General features: G+C 40.5%; 2 protein-coding genes and 1 pseudogene across 9 annotated transcripts in view; 2 read left to right on the plus strand and 1 right to left on the minus strand.

Moving 5' to 3' along the window:
- SSH2 (slingshot protein phosphatase 2) overlaps positions 1 to 1,559 on the minus strand; it is a 228,689-nt gene extending 227,130 nt beyond the window's left edge. For 2 of the 3 annotated variants that reach the window (XM_020911788.2, XM_020911787.2), the window contains exon 1: positions 1,269 to 1,559. In XM_020911788.2, the coding sequence (XP_020767447.2) occupies positions 1,269 to 1,331 (63 nt within the window). In that variant the 5' untranslated portion in view covers positions 1,332 to 1,559. The remainder of the gene's footprint in view (positions 1 to 1,268) is intronic. The other variant, XM_020911790.2, reaches the window with a different exon arrangement.
- The window catches only part of EFCAB5 (EF-hand calcium binding domain 5), a 110,163-nt gene continuing 83,955 nt past the window's right edge, over positions 543 to 26,750 (plus strand). For 2 of the 6 annotated variants that reach the window (XM_070478794.1, XM_070478799.1), the window contains exons 1-3: positions 16,933 to 17,133; positions 17,522 to 17,584; positions 20,495 to 20,576. In XM_070478794.1, the coding sequence (XP_070334895.1) occupies positions 17,092 to 17,133; positions 17,522 to 17,584; positions 20,495 to 20,576 (187 nt within the window). In that variant the 5' untranslated portion in view covers positions 16,933 to 17,091. Of the gene's footprint in view, positions 657 to 1,201; positions 1,288 to 16,932; positions 17,134 to 17,521; positions 17,585 to 20,494; positions 20,577 to 26,750 lie in introns of those variants that run through there. The other 4 variants (XM_070478796.1, XM_070478795.1, XM_070478798.1 and 1 more) reach the window with 4 other exon arrangements.
- LOC110149391 (elongation factor 1-alpha 1-like) lies at positions 10,010 to 13,335 on the plus strand (annotated as a pseudogene).

Consider the following 26,750-nt stretch of genomic DNA (forward strand, 5'->3'; position numbering starts at 1 on the left):
GGGGGGAAAAAAAAGGAAACCACCACACACTACACAACAACATTTTGAAATTCAGGAAACTATGTTGAAATCACAAACCAGCATGTTTCCAAGATGTCAAAGCGCACACCTCAGTTAATATATAAATTAAGAGTAACCCGAATTTTTACAGTGGAAGGTGTTTCAGTGTATATTGAATACGTGTTTGCAAGTTGAAACTACTAAACCCACCAACCTAGTTTTTAAAATTACAGTTCTGTAGGAAGTTCCAAATGGTTTTTCCAATTTCTCATATATTCATTCCATCTATTTCCCTCTAAAACATCTGGATTTTTTTTTTAAGATCCCATTTCGCCCCACTGGTGCAATATTTCGTTTTAAAAAATAAATATTTCCAGGGGGGAAAAAAAAAAAGCCTAAAAGAATGGAGCTTAAAGAAGTGGGGGTGGGGCGAAGGCAAAGAGGGCCCAGCAGGAAAAGGCTGGTTACTGGGTATTTTCCTTCTGGAAGCACGCTTCACTGGCACTGGCATCTGAAGTAACGAGCCATACAAACACGACTAGAGAACAAGAACGATCATGAGCAATGAGTGTGATGCATTAATGTCTGTGAGATGTAACTGAATTGGCACTGGTCATCAAGCAGCGCCAGATGCTTCAGGACCTCGTCGAGGAAAGGTGAGAGGTCCAAGGAGCAGAGACCCCCGCCACCCTCTGGGGGAGGGGAGATGGCGAGAACCCTAGGACTAACTACCGTTCAGCCATCCAATGCAGCCCAACGGACAGGACACAAGAAAGACAGCAAGTGACCAGGGGGAAGGCAGACGCCCGGAGAACCCGAAGAAGGGCGGGCGGTGGGCGAAGACGGAGCGGCTCCTTGAAATGGGTGCGGGCCAGGGGATGTGGGTGTGGGTAAGGGGCATGGCAGGAATCCCGGGGTCCTCTCCCTGCAGCAGAGCAACAGAGGGTAAAAGGAAGGGGGAGGGTGAAAAGCAAGAATGACTCATTCCCGAAAGGAAGTGCTCAAGCCAGAAGAAAGCATGCCACAGGGGGCTTCGGGGCGAGGATGGTGAGGCGCTAGGTGCTCAGAGTGACGGGGGCACAAATCAACGTCCGGTAGTTCCTGCGGCTCGCCTTTCAGATGGGGGGTGTGGGGGGTTCGCGGCAGCCGGGTGCCAAGGCCTGGGAAGCGGCGCGGCGCGTGCGCAGTGGCGCTCGGCGGGACCCGCTGAGGCAAAGCGGAGCCGCAGTGACAGAAGCGAGCGGAGCGGCTGCCGGGAGGCGACTCACCGAGGCGCAGGGGCTGGAGGTAGTGCTGGGGGTAGGCGACCGCTGGACCGTGACCAAAGCCATCTAGGCGCTGCTGGGCTGTTCCGGGCAGGGCATTCTTGTCCCGAGTGTGGGGGGCGGGAGGGGGACGGAGCCGGGATGGGGCAAAGGGGTGTGGGGTGGGGGTGAGGGGAACAGGGAGGAGGAGGAGGAGGCCGCGCGAACGGCCGCAGACTCCGCACCCACCACCGGACTCTCGCAGACTGACGCGCCGAGCGGGCGGCTGGCTGGCTGGCTGGCGGGCGGTTCGGCAGCTGCGGGGCACAATGAGCGCTCCCAGTGCGCAGGCGCCACCTGTCAGCAACCGCCTCTCCCCTCCTCGCGCGCCGCCGCCTGGCCGTAACCCTTGAGTTGCCGGAAGCCGGCCGGGTGCGTGCGCCTCGGGCCGCCGCCCCCTCTAGGGGTTTCCCCCTGGGCTCCGGGAATCGCGCGGGTTCGGCCGCGCCGAGTTTGAGGGGGTGGGCTCCGGAGCGGGTTCTGCGGCTGGGGAGGGAGTGTCGCTGGAGTCCCCACTCTTGAAGGACAACCTTTCCCCCCGCCCCCCGAGGTTGGGCGCACAGCTTAACCCACCTTAGTGAGAAGAAACGGAGGTGAAAATCCTGAGGCGAACCAGTTTCCGGGTGGGAAAGGGCGCCGCGGGGTTTCAAACGCTTCCTCTCAGCGCGGATGGGACTTTCTGGGCTAGAGACCTTACCGTTGACCCGGCTCTCGAGGGCTTTTCTCTGAGCTTTCCCACCCTTCCGCTCTGACCCCATGTTTTATGATGAGACTTTTTGAAAGAAGGAAGGATTTGTAATTTTATACCCCGAGAGTCTTCATGGTACCCTCGTTCTTCCTCTGATACCCGTGCCCCTGTCTAAGGGCTCATTCATTATTCCTGAAGTGCAGGGAGGCCGAGAGAGACTGGGGGAAGCCGAGCAAGCTGGGCTCACGGAGCTACAAGGGTCCAACCTGCTATTTACCTCCCACTTGCTTCCTGCTGGGAAGAAAGTCTCTTGATTAAACAGGATTTGCTCGTTGGGGTTTTCTTTCTCTTCGCCTCTAGATTTCATTATTTCATAGACACATGAGGAATGTCGATTGAATATTCTAAGGAAGTATTCTTCTAAAAGATAAATCATCAGCTGAACCTAAGCCAAGAATATAATGAAAATTCAAGATTTAAGGGGGGCGGGGGTGGAAATCGCACCATGTAAATACCATGGATTGATTACACAGAGAAAGAGTTGACAAAGCTCTTTCTCAATTTGAGTGGATGTGCTGGTAAATACCACCATATATAACATGTCTGTAAAACGCAGACGTTCAGGAGTTTGCAGTTATTAACCCACCGCCACTTGTTTGTCACTCCGTCTCTTGGATCTTATTGCTTCTTGTAAATTGGCAGAGCTGCCTTGAGCCCTTTCTGGCCGCTGTATGGTTAAGTGCCACTGGAGCCCTCTGTGCCGAGCCTTTGTTCTCTCCCTGGGGCCCTGTGGCTGAAATAATTAGCAGGGAGGTTCCGTGAGAATCAGACACTGAGGGTCCCTGTACTGTACAGTCCTGTGTCGAATGTACAGCAGAGAAGCCAGCTGGTAGGCTTTTGCCCCCTGGTGGTGGTCAAGAGTGCCTGCGAGCCAAAATTAAACAAAGATGTACGGTTCACAGATTAAACAATCTGACTGTGTTTTTCCCAGAGCTACTTAGTAAACAGGAAAAGAGCAGACAAAGTTCAGAAGTAAGAACTTTGAACCAGTGCTTAGCAGATGAAACAGGAAGCTATATGCCGAGGAAAGAATTTTACATTGCTGAAAGCTGAATGAACACAAATAAATGAAACATGGCTTATTAACCAAAGTACAGTTCTAGAAAAAAGTGTTATTCAAATTCTGTAAAGCAATTATCCTTCAATAAAAAATAAATTTTTTAAAAGTGTTATTCAAATCAGTAAGTCTTAGTAATGTACCTCTGACTCAGGGACAGCAACACTGATTATCTGCTTTTATGTAGCAACACAATCTTAAATTCTTTTGGACAATGGTAATCTTACAGTGCAAAATAATCTTACAGTGGGAAAGAGCACACCTTAGCAATTAGAGATCTCACTTCTAGTTCCTCGCCTCTGTAAAACCTTGAGCAAATGGCTTAAAGTTTTTGAGTTTTAGTTTATTTCTTCAACAGAGTTCTAACTCACAGGATTCTTGTTCTCAAGTGAAAAAACGTGAAGTGCAATATAAACTGTAAAACCCCATGTGTAATTAAAATAATTTTGTTATTCTCTTAAGTTTGTTCCAAGTGCAGTCGGCATTTTCTGAGTATACCCTATGTGTAGAAAATAGCATCAAGCAAAAAGGTAATAAAAATATTTTAAAATACATGATTCCATGCCTTTTCTTAACATCAGGTAAAGTAGATTTGTGGTCAAGACATGTCTTATTTTTAGGTAGGTATAGAACATCTTTATTCACCACAACTGAGGTGATAAAATTCTGGTCAAAATTAGGATTGTAAGGTACCCAGATTCACATAAGGTTTGAAATAGAAAGCTAATTTATCGACAGGAGAAATATATTTTCCTGGTGTATGACTTTTTAAGAAAACTAAGATTTGGAAGTTGTTGGTGCATGTTCATTGAGTCACCATTAATTGAGAAAATAGTGTGTATCATATACTAGTCACTGTTTTAAAAACAAAAGTCTGTCTATCACAGCTTGTTAGCAGTGAAAAACTCATCAAATAACAAGCAGTGAAAAACTCATCAAATAATTACAGTAAGCTTTAATGGTACTGTTGTTTCAGTTGCCTCTGCTAGGCCCCATAGGAAATACACACACACATATATATATATATAAAAGAAATCTAAAAATGTACAAAGTGCTTTAGAAAAACAGAAGTTCTGGGCAAATGCACGCTTTATGATATTGGCTTTCAGTCTTTGCCTACAGTCCCAGTACAGCCACATGGTGACCTGATCGGGATCCTTGTGCCATTGGAGTTCATTTAACCCTTAACTTGTATTATTGTTCTTCAGGGGTGAAATTATAAAAGAGCTTTTGCAATTTCTGTGATCAGCTAGTTCTTAAGCTTTGAGAACCTGATGAAAACTATTAACCGTCTCCCCATAAAGATGCACTTACATATTTCACACACCCTGAAATCCGTTAAGGGGCTCTAGGTTAAGAATCCTGATCTAAAGTTTAAAACAGGGTTTTTCTGGTGGTCCAGTGGTTCACACTCTGCCTTGAAATGCAGGGGATGTGGGTTGGATCCTTGGTCAGAGAACTAAGATAACATTCTGTGGAGCAACTACTGAGCCCATATACCACAGCTAGAGAGTCCATACACCACAACGAAAGATCCTGCATGATGCAATGAAGATCCTGCATGCTGCAAGTAAGACCCAATGCAGCCAAATGAATAAATCTTAAAAAAATAAAATTTAAAGGAGTGGCTCTCAACCTTTTATCATGACATCCATAGAAATCATGATGATATTTGTTCAGCACACTGGGATAAATTAGAGGGGATTTGGAAGCAATAATGTGGGGCTTGGTGGAAAAAAGTTATTTTCTCTATATAGTTATAATGTGAAAAAGAACATTAAGGATATTAGTTTGATATTAAATATTGAATTTGCATAAGCTTCCAAATAAAGTTTGTCAAAAATTTAATGAAAAACCCAAGATTGCTTCTATAAACATAACATTCTCTATGTAGGGTTTTAAGATCGAAATGACTGCATCTAATTACTGAACAAGACAGTTTGACAGTAATCACTTAGTAGTCATTATTGATGAGCATTTATATTCATCTTATATATATTGATGAGAACAAGTAGGTGATGAATTTAAAATAATTTCACAAAAATTCAAAATTTACAAGCATAAATTATATATGACTAATAGCTCTTACTTTTTCCACACCAAAAAACATAATGTGATAATATGATAACATGACTGGATTTAGAATCCACTCAAACTTTTTCATATTAAGTATAATTTACAAAATAATGATGAAACTTCAATTCACAGAGTATGACTGTATTATGTAAGCAATAATTCCACAGCTAACTTGGATGTAACAAAAGGACACATCAGCCATAAACAAAGGGAAGAATTCAATATATATAAAGAGGTGGAGAGCTGAATCCATGAGGAGTATCTGACAGACCTCCCTGCCTTTCTCGGCCACACATTAGGCTCTGCGTCCTGCTCCTTGAGTGCCTGGAACAAGCACTCCAGCAGCTTCAGGGCTCAATGTTTGTGATGAACAGCGATATATACTCCAACAGGCCTATGAAAGTGATGTCCTGGAGATAGAACATTCCTTGGCTTTGTTCCTTTATTCGAGGGTACTTTCTTTAATAAAGCAAGTCCCCCATGTGCTTGCCTCCTATGGGATCACAGGGCACACTAGAATGGATCATCAGACTCTGATTCTTTGGGTTACTCTTTGAGAATTTTTATGTCAAACTGCTTCTGGCCAGGGGTGAATTATGCAGAGGCACCAGCCACTCCTGGGACTGCATGGATAACCATCTTGCAGTACATCTGTAACTCATTGATCACACACCAAATGAAGTATGTCATATAACAGACTATAGTTTATATAGCTAAGCTTGTTAAAATGTGAGGGGAAAATCGTCCTTAATAATCCAACCTCTTACATTTGAAATGACAAGTTAGAAAGTAATAAAACAAGTAGAAATCAGGACTTCCCTGGTGGTTCAGTGGATTAAGAATCCACCTTGCCAATCAGGGAACTTGGGTTCAGTCCCTGGTCAGGGAACTAATATCGCCAGGCTGCGGAGCAACAAAGATTCTGCATACCACAACTAAGTCTGCAGGCCACAGTGAAAAATCCTGAGTGCTGCAATTAACACCTTCAATTAAGCCAAATAAATAAATATCCAAACAAACACACAAACAAAAGAAAAACCAGATAGAAACATATACACATAGAGTATATACTAGCTAAGAGTGAGTGGAGTATGATTGAGTCATATATTGCCTCTGTGTATTTAGTCGCTCAGTTGTGTCCGACTCTCTGAGACCCCATGGACTGTAGCCTACCAGGCTTCTCCATCCTTGGGGATTCTCCAGGCAAGAATACTGGAGTGGATTACCATGTCCTCCTCCAGGGGATCTTCCCGACCCTGGGATCGAACCCTGGTTTCCCGTATTGCAGGCAGATTCATTACCATCTGAGCCACCAGGGAAGCCCATATTGCCACTACCTGGTTGTAATTTTTCTTAAATTTTAATAATCTTATACTAACTTTATTTGATAGAGTCCAGATATGAGATAGAAACCACACCAGTTAATTGAACAGGTGATTTAACAAGAATTGTTAACTAGGTATGAAGTTAAGTGGGTGACTGAAAAACTAGAAAGAGAAATGTAAGGTATGACAGAGGTAGTGACTGTTACTACATTTAGGGCTGAAAAACAACGTAAACAAAGGAATTAAAGAGAAAAAAAAAAATCACAAACTTGAAGGAGTGATCCCTCAGATCTCTGAGAAGGCACTTCCTGACTGGTGCTGGTGTCTCTGAGCTTAGATGGGGGTGCTTGAGGGGACCCCCAGACCTCTACAGCAGAATCCTGGCTGGTGTCAATGAAAATTACAAAACTGTAGAAAAACGGCAAACTGGTTTCAGCTGTTGCTACAGAAAGAATCTCCTACTGCCAGAATAAAGAAGCATTGCTGGAGTGAAGGGTACTGGAACCAACACACTACAGGAAGCAGTCATGAGATAGACAGGAAGGAACAAGCCTCTTGTCCTTCCTCAGCCTTGGGGTCTCCCTCCAATGCCCCCAATTAGCAGAGCTTAACAGAGCCAGCTGGCAAGGCAAAGAAATGTGGTTTTCACACTCCAGCTCCATCATGAAAGAAAATTACAAAAGGAGCCGAGGAAATAATTTAATAACGGGCAATTGGCTGATGTGGAAATTGATACCAGAAGTGGAATCTAACTTCCATCTTCTGGTTTTGCATATATCTCATGAAGACAGTTAATGACCTTGCTCCTTTTGCTCCCCAGATCCAGTCAGCATAATGTTATCAATGCACTGGATCAACTTAATGCTGATTGGAAGGTCAAGATGCTCAACTTCTCTGTGGACTGTATTATGGCAGAGAGAAGGAAAACTGACGTAGCCCTGGGGCAAGACTGTGAAGTTATATTGTTGGTCTTGCCAAGTAAAAGCAAATTGCTTCTGGTGTTTCTTGCCAATTTGTATGGAGAAAAAAGCATTTGCTGGATCACTCGCAGCATACCAAGTGACAGGAGTTGTGTGTTGATTTGCTCCAGTAAAGTTATTATATGTGGAAGAGTAGCTGCAATTGGAGGCATCACCAGATTAAATTTATAATCACCCATAGTCATCCTCCAAGATCCAGTTGCCTTCTTCACAGGCCAAACAGGTAAGTTAAATTGATGTAAGATAAGGACTTCCCTGGTGGTTCAGTGGCTAAGACTCCACACTCCCAGTGCATGGGGTCTGGCTTCTGACCCCTAGTCAGGGAACTAGTCCCCACATGCTGCAACTAAGAATTCACGTGCAGCAGCTGAAGAACCTGTAGGGAAGATAGCACAACTAAGACCCAGTACAGCCAAGTACCTAAATAACTTTTTTTTTAAATTGGCGTGAGATAGATTTCATCACTCCTGCTTCTTTTAAGTCTTTATTGGTATCACTAATCTCTGTAGTTCCCCTTCATCCCAAAAAAGCAATGATTTTTGTTTACTCTCTGGTGTGTCTGCATAAGGGAGAAGGGGGTTTCCAAGGGCTTCAACTTGGCTTTTCATACTGTAATGGTCCTTATTCCAGATCAAAGGGCCAAAATGGAAATTCTGCCAGTTTCCAGGTATCCTAATTGTATATTCAAGAGCTAATGAAATATCACAGAATTGTTCTATAGACCCACTGTGCCCACTGCGATTCAAACTTGAGTTAAGACTCCATGCCCGGTATAAGCCCCACTTAAACTGGTGGAATGCATTTGGGTCCCCCAAAATTAGCACCAATTAATGCCAATGTTTAGAAATCCTTGCAAAACCTGAATATTGATTTTTCCCCCATTACACAGTCATTTTAGGAAGTGGCACAGTTGTCTGTGGAAAAGATGCGGGGGAAGATTTTCAGTATACACTATGGCAGTGCTGCAGAATCATTCCTTAAGGGGATCCAGCCTTCCCTTTAAATTAAGGGGCTCAGGTCTGGAAACTGGGAGAGAGAGGTCAGAACTCTCTACTGTGGGGACTAAAGTTGTATTTTGGGCCACAATATATATAGATTTTAAGATATTATATGTAGAACTTACCTTGCGGTCCAGTGGTTAGACTCCTCCCTCTCAGTGCAGGGGGTCAGGATTCAATCCCTGGACAGGAAACTAGAAAGAACCCCACATGCTGCAACAAAGAGTTCGAATGCTGCAAATAAAGACCCCACATAGTAGTAGTAGTGTTAGTTGCTCAGTCACGTCTGACTGCTATCCCATGGACTGTAGCCTGCCAAGCTCCTCTGTCCATGGGATTTTCCAGGCAAGAAAACAAGTGGATTGCCATTCCCTTCTCCAGCGGATCATCCTGACCCAGGATCATCCCTACCTACTGTCCATCTCTGGGTCTCCTGTATTGCAGGCAGATTCTTTATCAAAATATCTCACATGCTGCAACTTAAAAAAAAACATAATAAAAAATCCCATGTGCTTCAATGAAGATTGATGATCCCATGTGAGGCAACTAAGACCTGGCATAGACAAATAAATACTGAAATATTAAAATAAATAAATATTATGTGTGAATGATCAGTACTTTGTTAGAAAGTGAAAGAAACTGTTAGTCGCTCAGTCATGTCTGACTCTGTGACCCCATGGAACTGCACCCCACCAGGCTCTTCTGTCCACAGAATTTCCCAGGCCAGCATACTGGATTGGGCAGCTATTCTCTTCTTCAGGGGATCTTCCTGACCCAAGACTCAAACCTGGGTCTCCTGTGTTGCAGGAGATTCTTTACCATCTGAGCTGACTGGCCATCTATTCTAATCCTAGGACCACCCATAATCATTTAGCTGAATGCCAAAAGAAATCTGATTACCACTGTATCTCTACTTCTCTTTATGCGCCCACTTTGTCTTTGGTGGATAAACACTGACATTTGGCCTCCGCTACTCAAACGGATCATCCCATCATGCTTTGCCTACAGAAGAAAGCCAACATAGAGCTTTTCAAGGATACAAATATTCCCACACACTAATGTATTTTGCAATGCTTTAGTAAAGGAACCCTCCTCCAAGTCCTTTCAGAGGATATACTTGTGGGGAGTAGATATGCAAGTCAATATGTGACATATCTACCCCGTATCCCTAAGCCTTTTGATTCCTCTTACATTAATTCTCCAGAGAAGTTCCTGTACCTTAGCTTTATTAAACATAGGCCACTATGGAGTCCAAGTTTCAGTGAACTTAAAAATAAATACTGAACGTCACTTCCAGCTGTAGGTACTAATGCATTAAATCCTTAATTTCTGATACAGGTACCCATATCAATAAATTCCAGTCAACCCAGTATTATATTTCGTCCTCCTTCCTTTAACTCCCTTAAATATAATCACATAAACTCCCTGGGCTTCTACCATAAATAATAATGAAAATGTTTTACCATGAAAGCTGTTTCTCGAGCTTATGGTTGCCAGGGCGGGAGGGATAGTTAGGGAGTTTGGGATGGTCGTATACACACTACTATCTTTAAAACAGATAACCAATTGCATAGTATATGGAATTCTGCTCAATGTTATGTGCCAGCCAGAATGGGAGGGGAATTTGGGGGAGGATGGATACATGTATATCTATGGCTGAGTCTCTTCCCTGTTCACCTGAAACTATCACAACATTGTTAATTGGCTATACCCAATACAAAATTAAAAGTTTAAAGTTTGAAAAAAAAAGATTAAAAAATAAACTCCATAGGGTTGTGCAAGAATTAAATGAGATAAAACACGTGAAAAAATATTGTAGAAAATTAAGTCATGTTCAGTGTCTTATCAAAAGCAAAAAAAATTAATTTCTGCCAGGGAGGTTAAAAAAAAAGCTGTTTCCACCTGGTCAGACTTTGTATTTGCCCTGCTGGAGCATTTTAAAATCATATTTTAGCTTTTTTCTCAACAGGGTTGCCACCAGAACACAGGTGTCATGAAAACCACTGCTAAATCTAAGCCACAATGGGAAAGGAGAAGACTCATATCAATATCATTGTGTTGTTTGGGCATGTGGATGTGGCAAGTCTACCACTACTGGCCATCCAATCTACAAATGTAGTGGGATTGAACAAAGAACCACTGAAAACCACAAAGAACCTCCCTTGAGGAGGTAGCTGAAATGGGAAAGGGCTCCTTCCAGTATGCCTGGCTCTTAGACAAAGTGAAATCTGAGCATGAGTGTGGTGTCACCACTGATGTCTCCCTGTGAAGAAATCCAAGACCAGCAAGTACTGTGTGACCATAACTGATGCCCCAGAACACAGAGACTTTACCAAAAACAAGATTACAGGCATATATCAGGCTGGTTATGATGTTCTGATTGTTGCCACTGGTGTTGGTGAATTTGAAACAGGTGTCTCCAAGAAGGGGTGATCAAAGAGTAAGCTAACTAACAACTAACGGTTAGCATTAACAGAATGGATTCCACTGAGCCACTCTACAGCCAGAAAATCTATGAAGGGACTAAGGAAGTCAACACCTACATTAAGAAAATTGAATCCAACCCTGACATAGTAGCATGGATGCCCATTTCTGGGTGGAATGGTGGCAACATGCTGCAGCCAAGCTCTAACCTGCCTTGGTTCAAGGGATGTAAAGTCACCCATAAAGATTGCAATGCCAGTGGAACCATGCTGCTTGAAGTTCTGAATTACATCCTGGCCCCCTGACAAGCCCTTGCATCCATCCCTCCAGAAAGTTCAGTTCAGTTCAGTTCAGTTGCTCAGTCGTGTCCGATTCTTTGCAACCCCATGGACTGCAGCACGCGAAGCCTCCCTGTCCATCACCAACTTCCAGAGTTTACTTAAATTCCTGTCCATTGAGTCAGTGATGCTATCCAACCATCTCATCCTCTATTGTCCCCTTCTCCTCCCACCTTCAATCTTTCCCAGCATCAGGGTCTTTTCAAATGAGTCAGCTCTTCGAATCAGGTGGCCAAAGTTTTGGAGTTTCAGCTTCAGCATCAGTCCTTCCAATGAATATTCAGGACTGATCTCCTTTAGGATTGACTGGTTGGATCTCTTGGCAGTCCAAAGGACTCTCAAGAGTTTTCTCCAACACCACATTTCAAAAGCATCACTTCTTCGCCGCTCAGCTTTCTTCATAGTCCAACTCTCACATCCATACATGACTACTGGAAAAACCATAGCTTTGATTATATGGACTGTTATTGACAAAGTAATGTCTCTGCTTTTTAATATGCTATCTAGGTTGGTCATAGCTTTTCTTCAAAGGAACAAGTGTCTTTTAATTTCATGGCTACAGTCACCATCTGCAGTGATTTTGGAGCCCAAAAAGATAAAGTCTCTCTCTGTTTCCACTGTTTTCCCATCTATTTGCTATGAAATGATGGGACCAGATGCCATGATCTTAGTGTTCTGAATGTTGAGCATTAAGCCAACTTTTTCACTCTCCTCTTTCACTTTCAACAAGAGGCTCTTTAGTTCTTCACTTTCTGCCATAAGGGTGGTGTCATCTGTATATCTGAGGTTATTGATATTTCTCCCAGCAATCTTGATTCCAGCTTGTGCTTCATCCAGTCCAGCATTTCTCATGATGTACTCTGCATATAAGTTAAATAAGCAGGGTGACAATATACAGCCTTGACATACTCCTTTTCCTTGGAACCAGTCTGTTGTTCCATGTCCAGTTCTAACGGTTGCTTCCTGACCTGCATATAGGTTTCTCAAGAGGCAGGTCAGGTGGTCTGGTATTCCCATCTCTTTCAGAATTTCCCACAGTTTATTGTGATCCACACAGTCAAAGGCTTTGGCATAGTCAATAAAGCAGAAATAGATGTTTTTCTGGAACTCTCTTGCTTTTTCAAGATGATCCAGCGAATGTTGGCAATTTGATCTCTGGTTCCCCTGCCTTTTCTAAATCCAGCTTGAACATCTGGAAGTTCATGGTTCATGTACTGTTGAAGTCTGGCTTGGAGAATTTTGAGCCTCCAGGAAAGATATCTACAAATTTGATGATGCTGGTACTGCCTTTGTGGGTCGAGTGTAGACTGGTGTTCTCAACACTGGTATGGTGGTCACCTTTGCCCCAGCGTTACAACTGAAGTGAAATCTGTTAAAATGCAGCATGAGGTTTTGAGTAAAGCTGTCCTTGGGGTCAATATGGGTTTCCTTATCAAGAACTTGCCTGTCAAAGATGTTTGCTGTGGTGATGTGACTGGTGACAGCAAAAATGACCCATGGATGGAAGCAGCTGACTTCACAGCTCAGGTGATTATCTCAGACCAGCAGGCCAAATCAATGCTGGATATGCCCCTGTGCTGGACTGTCAGTTCACATTCTTGCAGGTTTGCTGAGCTTAAGGAGGTAATTGATCATCATTCTGAGAAAAATCTGGAAAGTGGCCCCAAATTCTGGAAATCTGGGAACTTCTCTGACTATCCTCTTCTGGGTCATGTTGCTGTTCGTGACATGAGACAGACAGTTGCTGTGGCTGTCACCAAAGTAGCAGACAAGAAGGCAGCTGGAGTTGGCAAGGTTACCAAGTCTGCCCAGAAAGTTCAGAATATTACCCCCAATACCTCCCACCCTCATCTTAATCAATGGTGGAAGAATAGTCTCAGAACTCTTTGTCTCAATTGTCCATTTAATAGTAAAAGACTGGTTAATGATAACAATGCATCATAAAACCTTCAGAAGGAGAGGAGAATGTCTCAACCATTTGCTTTATATGTGGCAGTTTTAAGTTAGGTTTTAAAATCAGTGCTTTTTAATGGAAAAGACCAAAAATCTGTCACAGAATTTTGAGACTCACTGAAACAAAGTTTAATGAGAAAATAAAACGTTGAGTTACCAGTCTACTAGAGGAGCTGGTTGTGGTGAGTTTTGAGGAAAATGGGCATCCCCTTGCAAGACAGTTGCCCCGGATGAGATTATTATAAAATTTTCAATTAAGAGAAAGATAGTTTTTACAAATGTTCCTTCAATCACTAAGTTGTGTCCAACTGTTTGCAACCCTTCAGACTGCAACACACCAGGCTCCTCTGTCCTCCAGTGTCTCCTGGAATTTGCTCAAATTCACATCCATTGAGTCGGTGATACTAACCTTCTCATCCTCTGCTGCCCCCTTCTCCTTCGCCTTCAATCTTTCCCAGCATTGGGGTTATAAAATACAGGAAGACAAACTTCTTTCACTGACAAAAAAAAGGCTCAAAGTGACTCATAAGTTTGAAATTATCAGTTTCCCTTGTCCAACTAAATGACCCCACACCAGACTTCAGTGTACTCCTTCCCAATCAGTCTCCGAATTTTCACCTAAATAGCTTGACTGGGGTTTGAATTCAATTAATATTTTAATTCTGCAATCCATAATTATTGGTTAATTGATCCCTTTATCATTATATGATGACCGTTTTATCTCGTTACAATTTTTACCTTAAAGTCTATTTTTTCTGATATAAATATAGCCATCTCTGCTCTGTTTTGGTTTTCAGTTGGGTGGAATATCTTTTCCCATCCCTTCACTTTGAGCCTGTGTCTGTCCTTAAAGCTGGGTTTCCCAGGTGGTTTAGTGGTAAAGAATCTGCCTGGTGATGCAGGAGACCCAAAAGAGGCAGGGTTTGATCCCTGCAGGTTTAATCCCTGGGTTCGGAATATCCCCTGGAGTAGGAAATGGCCACCCCCTATAGTATTCTTGCCTAGGAAATCCCACAAACAGAGGAGACTGGTGGGCTGCAGTCCATGGGGTTGCAAAGAGTCAGACATGACTGAGCATGCACGCACATCCTTAAAGCTGATGTGAGTCTCTTGTAGGCAGCATATGTGTGGGTCTCGGATTTTTTTTAATCCATCCAGCCACTCTATGCATTTTGATGAAGAATTTAATCCATTTTATTGATAGATGAGGACTTACTCATCTTATTAATTGACATCTAATTAAATGACATCTTGGGACTTCCCTGGTGAGTGGCTAAGACTCACTTAGTGCTTTAGTGCACTCCTAAAGCAGGTGGCCCCAGTTTGATCCCTAGTCAGGGAACTAGATCCCACAAGCCACAACTAAGAGTTTGCATGCAGCAACAAAGATGGAAGGTCCCAGGTGCCACAACTAAGACCTAGGGCAGCTTAAATATATATTATATATAATATATTAATTATATAATTATATTAATTATATAAATATATATTATACAATATATTTATATATTAAATATTTAATATATTTATATAATTAATATTTATATTATATATTAATATATTAAATATACATTTGTATATATTATATATAATATTTAATATACAAATATAATATATAATATATATATTTATACATATATGTGTGTGTATACACACACACACATATATATATTTTTTTAAGGTGAAAAAGTTATCATCATTCTCTCTTCCCCCAGTGTTTCACACTGGCAGTCTTTGCTGGCAGGGTCAACTTTTTTAAAACATCAATTTCATCACATCTTGTCCTATGCTTAAAAAGCACAAAATAAAATCCAAATTCCTTGATTTATTGTGAATAACTCTTTACAGTTGAAAAATTACGTTTTTGGCCTCATCTTGTGCCACTTTCTGTTATATAACTATGCTCTGCTATGAAAGCTTCAAATACTTTTCAAACTTTCATTCTCTAGAATGTAATGTTCCTTCTGCCTCAGATACTCTTTCCCCTCTCCTTTACATACACAAAAAGTCTTATTAGTCACTTAAAATCCAGCTTGGAAATCTATTTTTCTGTGAAAGCTTCTCTGACCTCCCTGGGTAAATTAATTGCCTCTGTGTGTTCCTTAACATTGTGTATGTGTCTCTACTTTTGTCCTAACAGATGGTATTGCATCTGTTTATCCTGTGTTCTCTCACTAAACTAGGAACTCTTCAAAAGCAGGTCTTATCCATCTTTTAAAAAAAATATTTATGTATTTATTTGGCTAGGCCTGGTCTTAGTTGTGACACGTGGAATCTTTAGTTGTGGTGTCTGGAATTTAGTTCCCTGATCAGGGGTCGATCCGGCCCCCTGCATTGGGAACACCAAAGTCTTAGCCACTGGACCACCAGGGAAGTCCCTTATCCATCTTTTTAAGCCCAATGTCTGCCTGCATATAGAAGGTCCCCAGTAAAAGTTTATTGAGTTGAATTTATCTCGGTGCATCTAAACAAAACCAATGAAAAGGAACAGGAAGAAGTTTTCTAGCAGGAGATGGACACTGTAAACAAAGCAGCCTGGGAGAATGCACTGTTGGGACCTAGCCAAGAAATCAATTTTATCTTATTTATTATTTATGCATTGCTTCAAAAAGACTTTGAGGCAGCTATTTTTAAGTGTTCGACACTGTTGTCTCCAAAGGCAGTACATTGGGTTTATTCAAGCAGAACATATGTTGCTAAAAAGAAAGTGAATACTTCAGCACATTATACATGTGTGCTAAGTCACTTCGGTTGTGTCTGACTCTGCGACCTGTGGATTGTAGGCCTCCAGGCTCTTCTGTCCATGGGATCCTCCAGGCAAGAATACTGGAGTGGGTTGCCATGCCCTCCTCCAGAGGATCTTTCCAACCCAGGGATCGAACCTGCATCTCTTATGTCTCCTGCATTGGCAGATGAGTTCTTTACCACTAGCACTACCTGAGTAGCCCCTGAAAGTGAAAGTGAAGTTGTGTCCGGCTCTTTTCGACCCCGTGGACTGTAGTCTATCAGGTTCCTCTGTCCATGGGATTTTCTAGGCAATAGTACTGGAGTGGGTTGCCATTTCCTTCTCCAGGGGATCTTCCCAACCCAAGGATTGAACCCGGATCTCTCTCATTGTAGGCAGACACTTTACCATCTGAGTAGCCCCTAGCACATTATGAATAAACCATTTCACATTTAAAAGTCCGTGGATTGTAACTTTCCTAGAGGAAGAAGTCATGTGTATGAAATTTACTTTTTATGTAGCACCTAGTGACACAAACTCTTAAATGATTTTTGGCACCACACTGATTTTGATCATCTGTGACTGAATCTGTAGTCATCTGCAATGAAGAAGGGGAGGTGGTAATTATCCATTTTTATTGCTTAGTATGAATAAATAAACCATATAAATCATATTCCTCTCAGAACTCCCCCCTCCAAAAATACTTTTTAGCAAGGTTATTATTCTAATGTCTGTCTTTTTCACACAAATTAGGTAGCCAAAAGAGTATCACTTCATTTAACTTTGTAATTTTAAGAATTAATGAGGATGATGATAATGTTCTAAAAATTCAATTGCATTACTGTTGCTGGTTTGTTTGTTTTTTTATACGCTAGTGGTGATGACTACTGTGGTATTCTCCTGTTTCCCTTAACACTGGCCTAGTACTAATTTAGCTTTGGTCAGTAACAACAGTAATAACAGTAACACAGTTTGAGAAGTTTACCGGTTGAGAACTTATTACCATTCAATAGAATGGTGGGATGAGGTGGGGGTGGGGGCAGGTTTTGGTCTTTCAGAGCATTTTTGGTTGTTTGTTAATGTTTTCTTTCCCTCTTTTTGTTATTAATACTAGTCTGGTAATACTTTTCCTTACCATTTGGTGATACCTTTTTGTGGTCAAGATGAGTGAGTCAGCACCTCAAGAGGAACCTAAACCTGCTCAGGTATCTGGTCTGCATAGTTTCTAACCATTTAACCATGAGAGGATTTGAGATTCAACATTCTTGGGGAAATTGAGATGCAATGTCGTATACTATCATTGAATTATTTCTCTTTTTAATTGAAGCGTTCTGCATTAAGTTTTGACGAAAATGGGGTCAACTAATAGTTACATCACAGTGGCCTGCTTCCAGTTGCTTGGTATTCTTGGTATATAACAAGTCTGTTACTGTTTGAATTTTTTAATACAGCTACTCTATGTGATTTTATTTGGTATGATGTTTACTCATGTGAATTTTTTACATAAAAAATTTTGCTCTGCTAGGTTATAAAACATTAGTTTTATTTCCAGCCCCTATTGGATACCATTTACTAAAACTATGTCCATTTCAGGAAAATGGAAAAGAAGACAAAGAAAGGAACCAGGAAGGAAGTGAGGCAGAAGAGCCTATTCAGGTAGAGTTTTCATGAATAATCGGATGTTAATGCTGGAGAGTAACTGGAGAAATTAATTTTCCTAGGCAAAAAAAAAAAAGAAGGTGTGGGTATTCAAAAAGATAAAATGGCAAATGGGAAAAAACAAACCCGTGTTGATCATTAAGCTGACTCATCTGAGTCAGTTTCAGGACACTTCCACAGAGAGGTAAATTATTTGTGAAGAGCTATTATGACTTTATAGAAATGGTATGAACCTAACAGAAGCTGAAGATATTAAAAAGCAGTGGCAAGAATACACAGAAGAACTGTACAAAAAAGATCTTCACAATCCAGATAATCACAATGGTGTGTTCACTCACCTAGAGCCAGGCATCCTGGAAGTCTGTGGGCCTTAGGAAGTAAAGTGGGCCTTAGGAAGCATCACTACAAAAAAAGCTAGTGGAGGTGATGGAATTCTAAAAGATGATGCTGTGAAAGTGCTGCACTCAATATGTCAGCAAATTTGGAAAACTCAGCAGTGACCACAGGACTGGAAAATTGTCTGTTTTCATTCCAATCCCAAAGAAAGGCAATGCCAAAGAACGCTCAAACTACAAAAAATGCTCATACAATTGCACTCATCTCACATGATAGCAAAGTAATGTTCAAAATTCTCCAAGCCAGGCTTCAACAATACGTGAACTGTGAACTTCCTGATGTTCAAGCTGGTTTTAGAAAAGGCAGAAGAACCAGAGATCAAATTGCCAAAATCCGCTGGATCATTGATAAAGCAAGAGAGTTCCAGAAAAACATCTATTTCTGCTTTATTGACTATGCCAAAGCCTTTGACCATGTGGATCACAACAAACTGTGGAAAATTCTGAAAGAGATGGGAGTACCAGACCACCTGACCTGCCTCTTGAGAAATCTGTATGCAAGTCAAGATGCAACCGTTAGAACTAGACATGGAACAACAGACTGGTTCCAAATAGGAAAAGGAGTATGTCAAGGCTGTATATTGTCACCCTGCTTATTTAACTTATATGCAGAGTACATCATGAGAAATGCTGGGCTGGGTGAAGCACAAGCTGGAATCAAGATTGCTGGGAGAAATATTAATAACCTCAGATATGCAGATGACACCACCCTTATGGCAGAAAGTGAAGAAGAACTAAAGAGCCTCTTGATGAAAGTGAAAGAGGAGAGTTGAAAAGTTGGCTTAAAGCTCAACATTCAGAAAACTAAGATCATGGCATCTGGTCCCATCACTTCATGGCAGATAGATGGGGAAACAGTGGAAACAATGGCTGACTTTATTTTTCTGGGCTCCAAAATCACTGCAGATGGTGATTGCAGCCATGAAATTAAAAGACACTTGTTCCTTCGAAGAAAAGCTATGACCAACCTAGACAGCATACTAAAAATCAGAGACATTACTTTGCCAACAAAGGTCAGTCTAGTCAAGGCTATGGTTTTTCTAGTGGTCATGTTTGGATGTGAGAGTTGGACTATAAAGAAAGCTGAGCATCGAAGAAGTGATGCTTTTGAACTGTGGTGTTGGAGAAGACTCTTGAGAGTCCCTTGGACTACCAAAAGATCCAACCAGTCCATCCTGAAAGAGATCAGTCCTGACTGTTCATTGGAAGAATTGATGCTGAAGCTGAAACTCCAATACTTTGGCCACCTGATGCGAGGAGCTGACTCATTGGAAAAGACCCTGATGCTGGGAATGATTGAAGGTGGGAGGAGAAGGGGATGACAGAGGATGAGATGGTTGGATGCCATCACCGACTCAATGGAGATGAGTTTGGGTAAACTCTGGGAGTTGGTGGTGGACAGGGAGGCCTGGCGTGCTGCAGTCCATGGAGTTGCAAAGAGTTGGACATGACTGAGTGACTGAACTGAACTGATTATGACTTTATAGATAAAGTTGGCTTTCTAAAATCAGCACTGTTATCCTGTGTATGACAATCACCAGTTATTAGGGGAACTTCACTATCATTCTGAAAATGTAATTTCCAAGTTAATCATTTAAGTAACTTTGTGTTTAATAAATAGAAGGCTTCTATGAGGAAAAATATTTTAGAGAAAAGGGGAGGCAAGTGAAAATAGTTATATGGATTCACCATTAAGTTGACTAATGTGAGTCTTAAAATATTCTATTACCACCCTTTTAAAAAGTATATCAGGGAGTTCCCTGGTGGTCCAGTGGTTAAGAATCTGCCTTGCAATGCAGGGGACATGGGTTTGATCCCTGTTTGGAAATCTAAGATCCTACATGCCTTGGAGCAATCAAGCCCAAGCGCCATAACTAGAGTATCCACGTACTGTAACTATTGAGCCCATGTGCCACAAATGCAGAGTCCAAGTGCCCATAAAGAGAGATCGCACATGACCCAGTAAAGATCCACATGCTTTGACCAAGACCAGCATAAATAAATATTCTAAATTAACTTTTTAAAAAGTGTATTAGGATGAGTACAAAAAGCTATTTTACCACCATTTATTCATAAAGCTAAAGTTTACTTTTCTTAATGAAGATGAAAATGTTTTTCTCCCCACCACAAACTTGGAAAGTGATTCTAATAGTCAAAGAAAACAGCAGCATTTTCAAAGGTTCAGAGATTTGATTTCACTCCGTTATGGTCTCAAATTATGTTTTTAGAAAGTATTGTATAGTTCAAAGATTCATGTACATCTGGAATAATATTCTTAGCCTATTTCTTTGTTAGCCGTAGGAAGATATGACATGGTGAACCAATGAATGTAGTAAATAGACTGTGATTATTGCTTTGCTTCTAATACACAGCGTTAAATCCTAGGAAAATCAAGGAGGAATGTCTGGCAATTTTTACAAGGAATTTATCTGCATTCTTTCTTTGGGAGAGCTGATGCAACTTTGATGAAAAACAATTTATTTTTTAACTGGTATTTCTTTTCTCCTTTCAGTATTCACAGAGTATGTCAGACAGTTCGGCAGTAGGCCCCTGCAGCAGTGTGACAGGAGCAGCAGCAAACAAAAAATCCCAAGGTAGAGAACTAGCTTTTCTCCTACACACCAGAATGTAAAACTATTACGAAGTTTTCATTGGGGAGGGATTCTTCAAGACTTTGCCTTTCAAATATATAATACCAGGAATGAATACACACACACATACTTTAGTTATTGTTCACTTGCTCAGTTGTGTCTGACTCTTTGCAACCCCATGAACTGCAGCACATCAGGCTTCCCTGTCCTTTACCATCTTCCAGAGCTGGCTCAAACTCAGGTCCATTGAGTCAGTGATGCCGTCCTACCATCTCATCCTGTCGTCCCCTTCCCCTCCTGCCTTCAATCTTTCCCAGCATTAGGGTCTTTTCTAATGAGTCGGCTCTTCACTTCAGGTGGCCAAAAGTACTGGTGCTTCAGTTTCAGAGTCAGTCCTTCTAATGAATATTCAGGGTTGATTTCCTTTAGGATTGACTGGTTTGATCCCCTTGCAGTCCAAGGGACTCTTAAGAGTCTTCTCCAACCCACAATTCAAAAGCATCAATTCTTCAGCATTTTGCCTTCTTTATGGTCCAACTCTCACATCCATACATGACTACTGGAAAAATCATAGCTTTGACTATATGGACCTTTGTCAGCAAAGGTCTCTGCTTTTTAATACACTGTCTAGGTTGGTCATAGCTTTTCTTCCAAGGAGCAAGTGTCTTTTATATACATATATATATATGTGTATATATAATATATATATATATTTTTAACTATAGCATGCGACGTGTGGAATCTTAGTTCCCTGACCAAGGATAAAACCCAAGCCCCCTGCAGTGGAAACAACCGTCTTAACCACTGGATAACCAGGGAAGTTCACCCAGGGTTATTTTAAATGCAATTTGGGAAATAGTCAATGCAGGAGACCTGGGTTCAACCCCTGGGTTGGGAAGATACCTTGGCAAAGGTATCAGCTACCCACTCCACTATTCTGGCCTGGAGACTGTATGTCCATGGGGTCGAAAAAAGTCAGATAGGACTGAGTGACTTTCACTTTCACTTTGAAATATATTCCCTTCAGACGTACTGTATAGCACATGGAACTGACAGCGCATGGAACTCTATGTTATGTGGCAGCCTGGATGGGAAGGCAGTTTGTGGGAGAATGGATACATGTATATGTTTGACTGAGTCTCATTACTGCCCACCTGAAACTATCACAAGGTTGTTAATTGGCTATACCCCAATACAAAACAAAAAGTTTAAAGAAAAAAATATATTCCCTTTACTTTCTATTGATACTTTTGAAGCAACTTTATTAATCTTGTACTTAAAGAGAAAATTTACCTGAGAGTGGACTGACACATAGCAGACAACCCATAAATACAAAAATCTAGTGATTCGACCTGCTTGTTGTCTTTCTGTTTCTTCTTTTTACCTCTGTACTTGACAACACATTTGTTCTGTTTGACATTTAGCCCAATCCTTAATCCAAATTCTACATGATTATGCAGGTTGAAAATTTATATGATCAAAAGGCAACTAAATAGGCAAGATAGTCATCCCTTTTACTGCTGTTCTTCTAATTTTAGATACTTAGTGAAATCCTATACTACATAAATTTTTCACAATATTTAAAATTTAACAATTTATATTTTTTCTTCTTTATTTTTATTTTTCTTTTTTGTTTATTTTATTTATTTATTTATTTTAACAATTTATATTTTAATTGACATTCTTTCGAATTTAGTTTACAACTATCAAGTATTTAATATGTGCTAGGCTGAACTGTAACAATAATTATTAAAGCATTTTCTAAACTATAATTTGCTATATAGATGCTAGCTATGACTTATAGATGCTTACTCTTCTCCAAAGTATTTTTCTGTGTTTTAAACCAATTAAAAAATTTATTTACTATTTCTTCTTATTAGTTCGTATTATAATACATACACATGAAGAATCAAACTATTCAGCATTTATTTTGCCTTTATTATAAACTTTCACAGTTACTAACTTTTAAAAAGTTTCTTGGCAAGTCCTTCCCTCCCTGCCCCCTACCACCAGTTTCCTGATTTTGCTTCCTCCTCCCTCCCTCCCTCCACCACCACTACCCCATAAATCCCTTTGCTTTTACCATACTCACATGGACCAGGTTTATAAATAAACTCTTTCATTTTAAACTTGCTAAACAGAATTGTGATCTAGGTAATTTCCTATAAATTTAATTAGGTGTTCACTTTAATCAGTTTATGGCCCAATCTGTACCTGCAAATTACTATTCTTTAATTTATTGCCTCTCTAGAAAACTTGTCAAGAGTTTATGGTCTTTCCTATTCTCATACTTTGAATTTGTTACTGCTTTATAATGTATGATAGAGGGAAATGTATTGTTTGAGTAAGTCTGTTCATCCCAGTATATGATATACATTGAAAATATTGCAGTTGCTTGTTGCAATATCAAATGCAATGCAATGTATTTATTTATTCAGCGATCAGTCACTATTAAGTTTAATATTCTAAATCTCCCTTTGTAAATATGTATGTGTTTCTGTATGTGTATGTGTGTGTGTGTAATGAGTGGGAAGAGAAGCTGTTTTTCCAATTTCACAAAAGAAGTGTCTTTATCTTTGTTATATGCTGTGCTATGCTTAGTTGCTTCAGTCATGTCTGACTCTTTGTGACCGTGTGGACTGTAGCCCGCCAGGCTCCCCTGTCCATGGGATTCTCCAGGCAAGAATACTGGAGTGGGTTGCCATGCCCTCCTCCAGGGGATCTTCCCAACCCAGGGATCAAACCTGTGTCTCCTGTGGCTCTGCGTTGCAGGCATATTCTTTACCACTAAGTCACCAGGGAAGCCCATCCTTGTTATATACTTGTCAAAATTAAAATGATATTATTTTGCCAGGAAGCTCCCAGAATACACTCAAATACTTATCTTTGCACAGAAAATATTGTGCCTAAATGTACCATGTGAATTCCTCATTTCTTTCCCTGGTTATTACATTTTTCAGACTATGAGCTTAACTTATGTTTTGAGAAATTATATTTCTTTTTTTATTGATTTGCTCAGCTTTATACTTATTACACAACCCTAAGTTTTAAAAAATTCAGCAGGAAAATACCTTTTCCTTTAGCTATTGAATTTTAATGCCAATAGTTTTAATAGTGCTTCTTTTCCTCCTCTCACAGTAGTTTTTCTATATTATGTACAAATGTTAAGAAATCCTAACATGATCAAGCCAGCTGAGCTTCAGACAGGACCTGTGTTTTAAGAGAACATGGCACATATGTTGAGTAGCCCTGCTGGGTCAATTTTCACCAGTTTAATCAGCAGCCAGTCCCTCTAATGTTGTATGCCTTCTGTGAAGAAAGAGTCTGCTAGAGGTTATTATAATGTGAATTATAATTCATTCCTATTTGTGTCCTTAAATAGAGTTGTGCTGAGGCCATGCCCAGCAGTGGGCCAGGTACTGAGTGCAGAAAATGATGAAAGTCATTTATAAAAGTCATTGGACTTTTCAGAATATGAATAAGGAATTTTTTTTTTTTGTTTCTACTTCTTTAATTGAAAGCATTTGTGCTCATAGAGCCTGAATAGGACTTTGTATGTTAGAAGGTGGGTTGACACAGAGGTGAAGATGTGCATGTTGGGTAAATATTTGAAAAGCTCTTAATTCCATAGAAGTTTAGAAAGTCCTGAAAAAGAATTTCAGTGCTTAGCATAGTGCCTGGCACTATGACATCAATAATTACTTACTGAGTAAATATGTAAATGAATCAATCTATCTGTAAAAGGCTTAGGAGTATATAAGCATAGGCTAAAAAACCCCAGTATTTGCTTGAAACTGTATTCAATTAAACGCCTTAATTAATTTTCCATTGGGGCAGTTCTGTAATTTATGAATTCAGAGATCACCTAATCAAAGGACTGCTACTGATAGGCTTATTCAGAATCCTGATTTACTGACCCTGCTATTGGTGTGTCTCCTTTTATTTTCTTGGTTTTATGGCTCTGAGAGAGAAGTGTTTGACCAGAGTTGTAACCAAACACACGTCTACGTCCATTCTGCATGTTGGTGGGGAGAGAGCAAGCACTAGGATTATTGCTTAGCAACCTGCAGTACCAAGCACCCTTGAGGAGCACTAGCAGTCTGCAGCAAAGATAAGATAATGCCCTAGTTCATTTGTAAGTTTACTAATGAGCCATGCAGATGGCTAGATATTAAGTTGCTATATGTCTGTAGCACTCCCCTTAAAGCAGGAGCAAGAATATCTGCCCTGGGTTATGCTGGAGAGGTTAAAAGGAAAGAGAGACTGCATTTTTTTAACTTAAGTTTTGTAAGATAGAATTCTATTGCTCAAATTGAAATTTTAATAATACATCCTTCTTTAAACTCTTCTTCTTGTAGTTTCTGTGATTCTAATGTATCCTGTTTTCCTCCCAATTTCCTAGTCACTCTCAGACTTCTGTGTAAATGTACTTTATCTGCCTATTCTTCTAAAATATTGCATAAAATTCCTTTTATGGTCCTCTTCTCACTCTAGACACTCTGAGTGAGTTCATCCAATAATAATAATAGTAATAATGACTATAAATGCTTCAGGATATATATGTTAAATATATAATTTCATATATGTATATGTATAATTTTCTCATCATGATTATCCTACAAAGTATAATTATATTCCCATTTTATAGAAATAGAGTCTAAGTTTATTTTCTTATTCTATAAGGAACATGACTACTATATGTTAGAGCTGAAATTTGAAGCCTGATACCTCTTATTCCAATGTCTATAATATTTTTTAACACAGTGTTTATTCATTCATCAAATACTTGAGTGTTGTTTCTGACACTGTTCTAACCACTGCTAACTAAGAATTCAGTAGTAACCAACACAGGCAACATATCTTCATTAATAAGTCTTATTTTGAAAGGTGGGTTTAAAAAAGATTATTCTTCCTAAAAGATCCATGGGTTTAGTCAGTGTCATAATGCGAATAAGGAATATAAAAATTATAAAAGTTATAAAGGAAAAGATAGAAATATCTTTTCTTTTTACCAGATGACATGATTGTGAACAAAGCAATCAACGTAAGTTTAGCAAGGTTTCTGGATACAAAGTCAATATACAAAAACAATTATATTTCTATTATATATTAGCAGCAAACAGACAATGAAAATTTTAAGATCCAATTTTAATGTCTTCAGTTCAGTTCAGTCGCTCAATCGTATCCAACTCTTTGCAACCCCGTGAATCGCAGCACGCTAGGCCTCCCTGTCCATCACCAACTCCCAGAGTCCACCCAAACCCATGTCCATTGAGTCGGTGATGCCATCCAGCCATCTCATCCTCTGTCATCCCCTGTCCTCCTGCCCCCAATGCCTCCCAGCATCAGGGTCTTTTCCAATGAGTCAACTCTTCACATGAGGTGGCCAAAGTACTGGAGTTTCAGCTTCAGCATCAGACCTTCCAGTGAACATCCAGGACTGATCTCCTCTAGGATGGACCGGTTGGATCTCCATGCAGTCCAAGGGACCCTAAAGAGTCTTCTCCAACACCACAGTTCAAAAGCATCAATTTTTCGGTGCTCAGCTTTCTTCACAGTCCAACTCTCACATCCATATATGATCACTGGAAAAACCATAGCCTTGACCGGATGGACCTTTGTTGGCAAAGTAATGTCTCTTCTTTTTAATACCCTGTCTAGGTTGGTCATAACTTTGCTTCCAAGGAGTAAGTGTCTTTTAATTTCATGGCTGCAATCACCATCTGCAGTGATTTTGGAGCCCCCCCCCCAAAAAAAAGTCTGACACTGTTTTCACTGTTTCCCCATCTATTTCCCATGAAGTGATGGGACCAGATGCCATGATCTTAGTGTTCTGAATGTTGAGTTTTAAGCCAACTTTTTCACACTTCTCTTTCACTTTCATCAAGAGGTTTTTTAGTTCTTCTTCACTTTCTGCCATAAGGGTGGTGTCATCTGCATATCTGACGTTATTGATACTTCTCCCGGCAATCTTGATTCCAGTTTGTGCTTCTTCCAGCCCAGCATTTCTCATGATGTACTCTTCATATAAGTTAAATAAGCAGGGTGACAATATACAGCCTTGATGTACTCCTTCTCCTATTTGGAACCAGTCTGTTGTTCCATGTCCAGTTCTAACGGTTGCTTCCTGACCTACATATAGGTTTCTCAAGAGGCAGATCAGGTGGCCTGGTATTC

The sequence above is a fragment of the Odocoileus virginianus genome, chromosome 17 (assembly GCF_023699985.2).
Source record: "Odocoileus virginianus isolate 20LAN1187 ecotype Illinois chromosome 17, Ovbor_1.2, whole genome shotgun sequence".
NCBI lineage: Eukaryota > Metazoa > Chordata > Mammalia > Artiodactyla > Cervidae > Odocoileus > Odocoileus virginianus.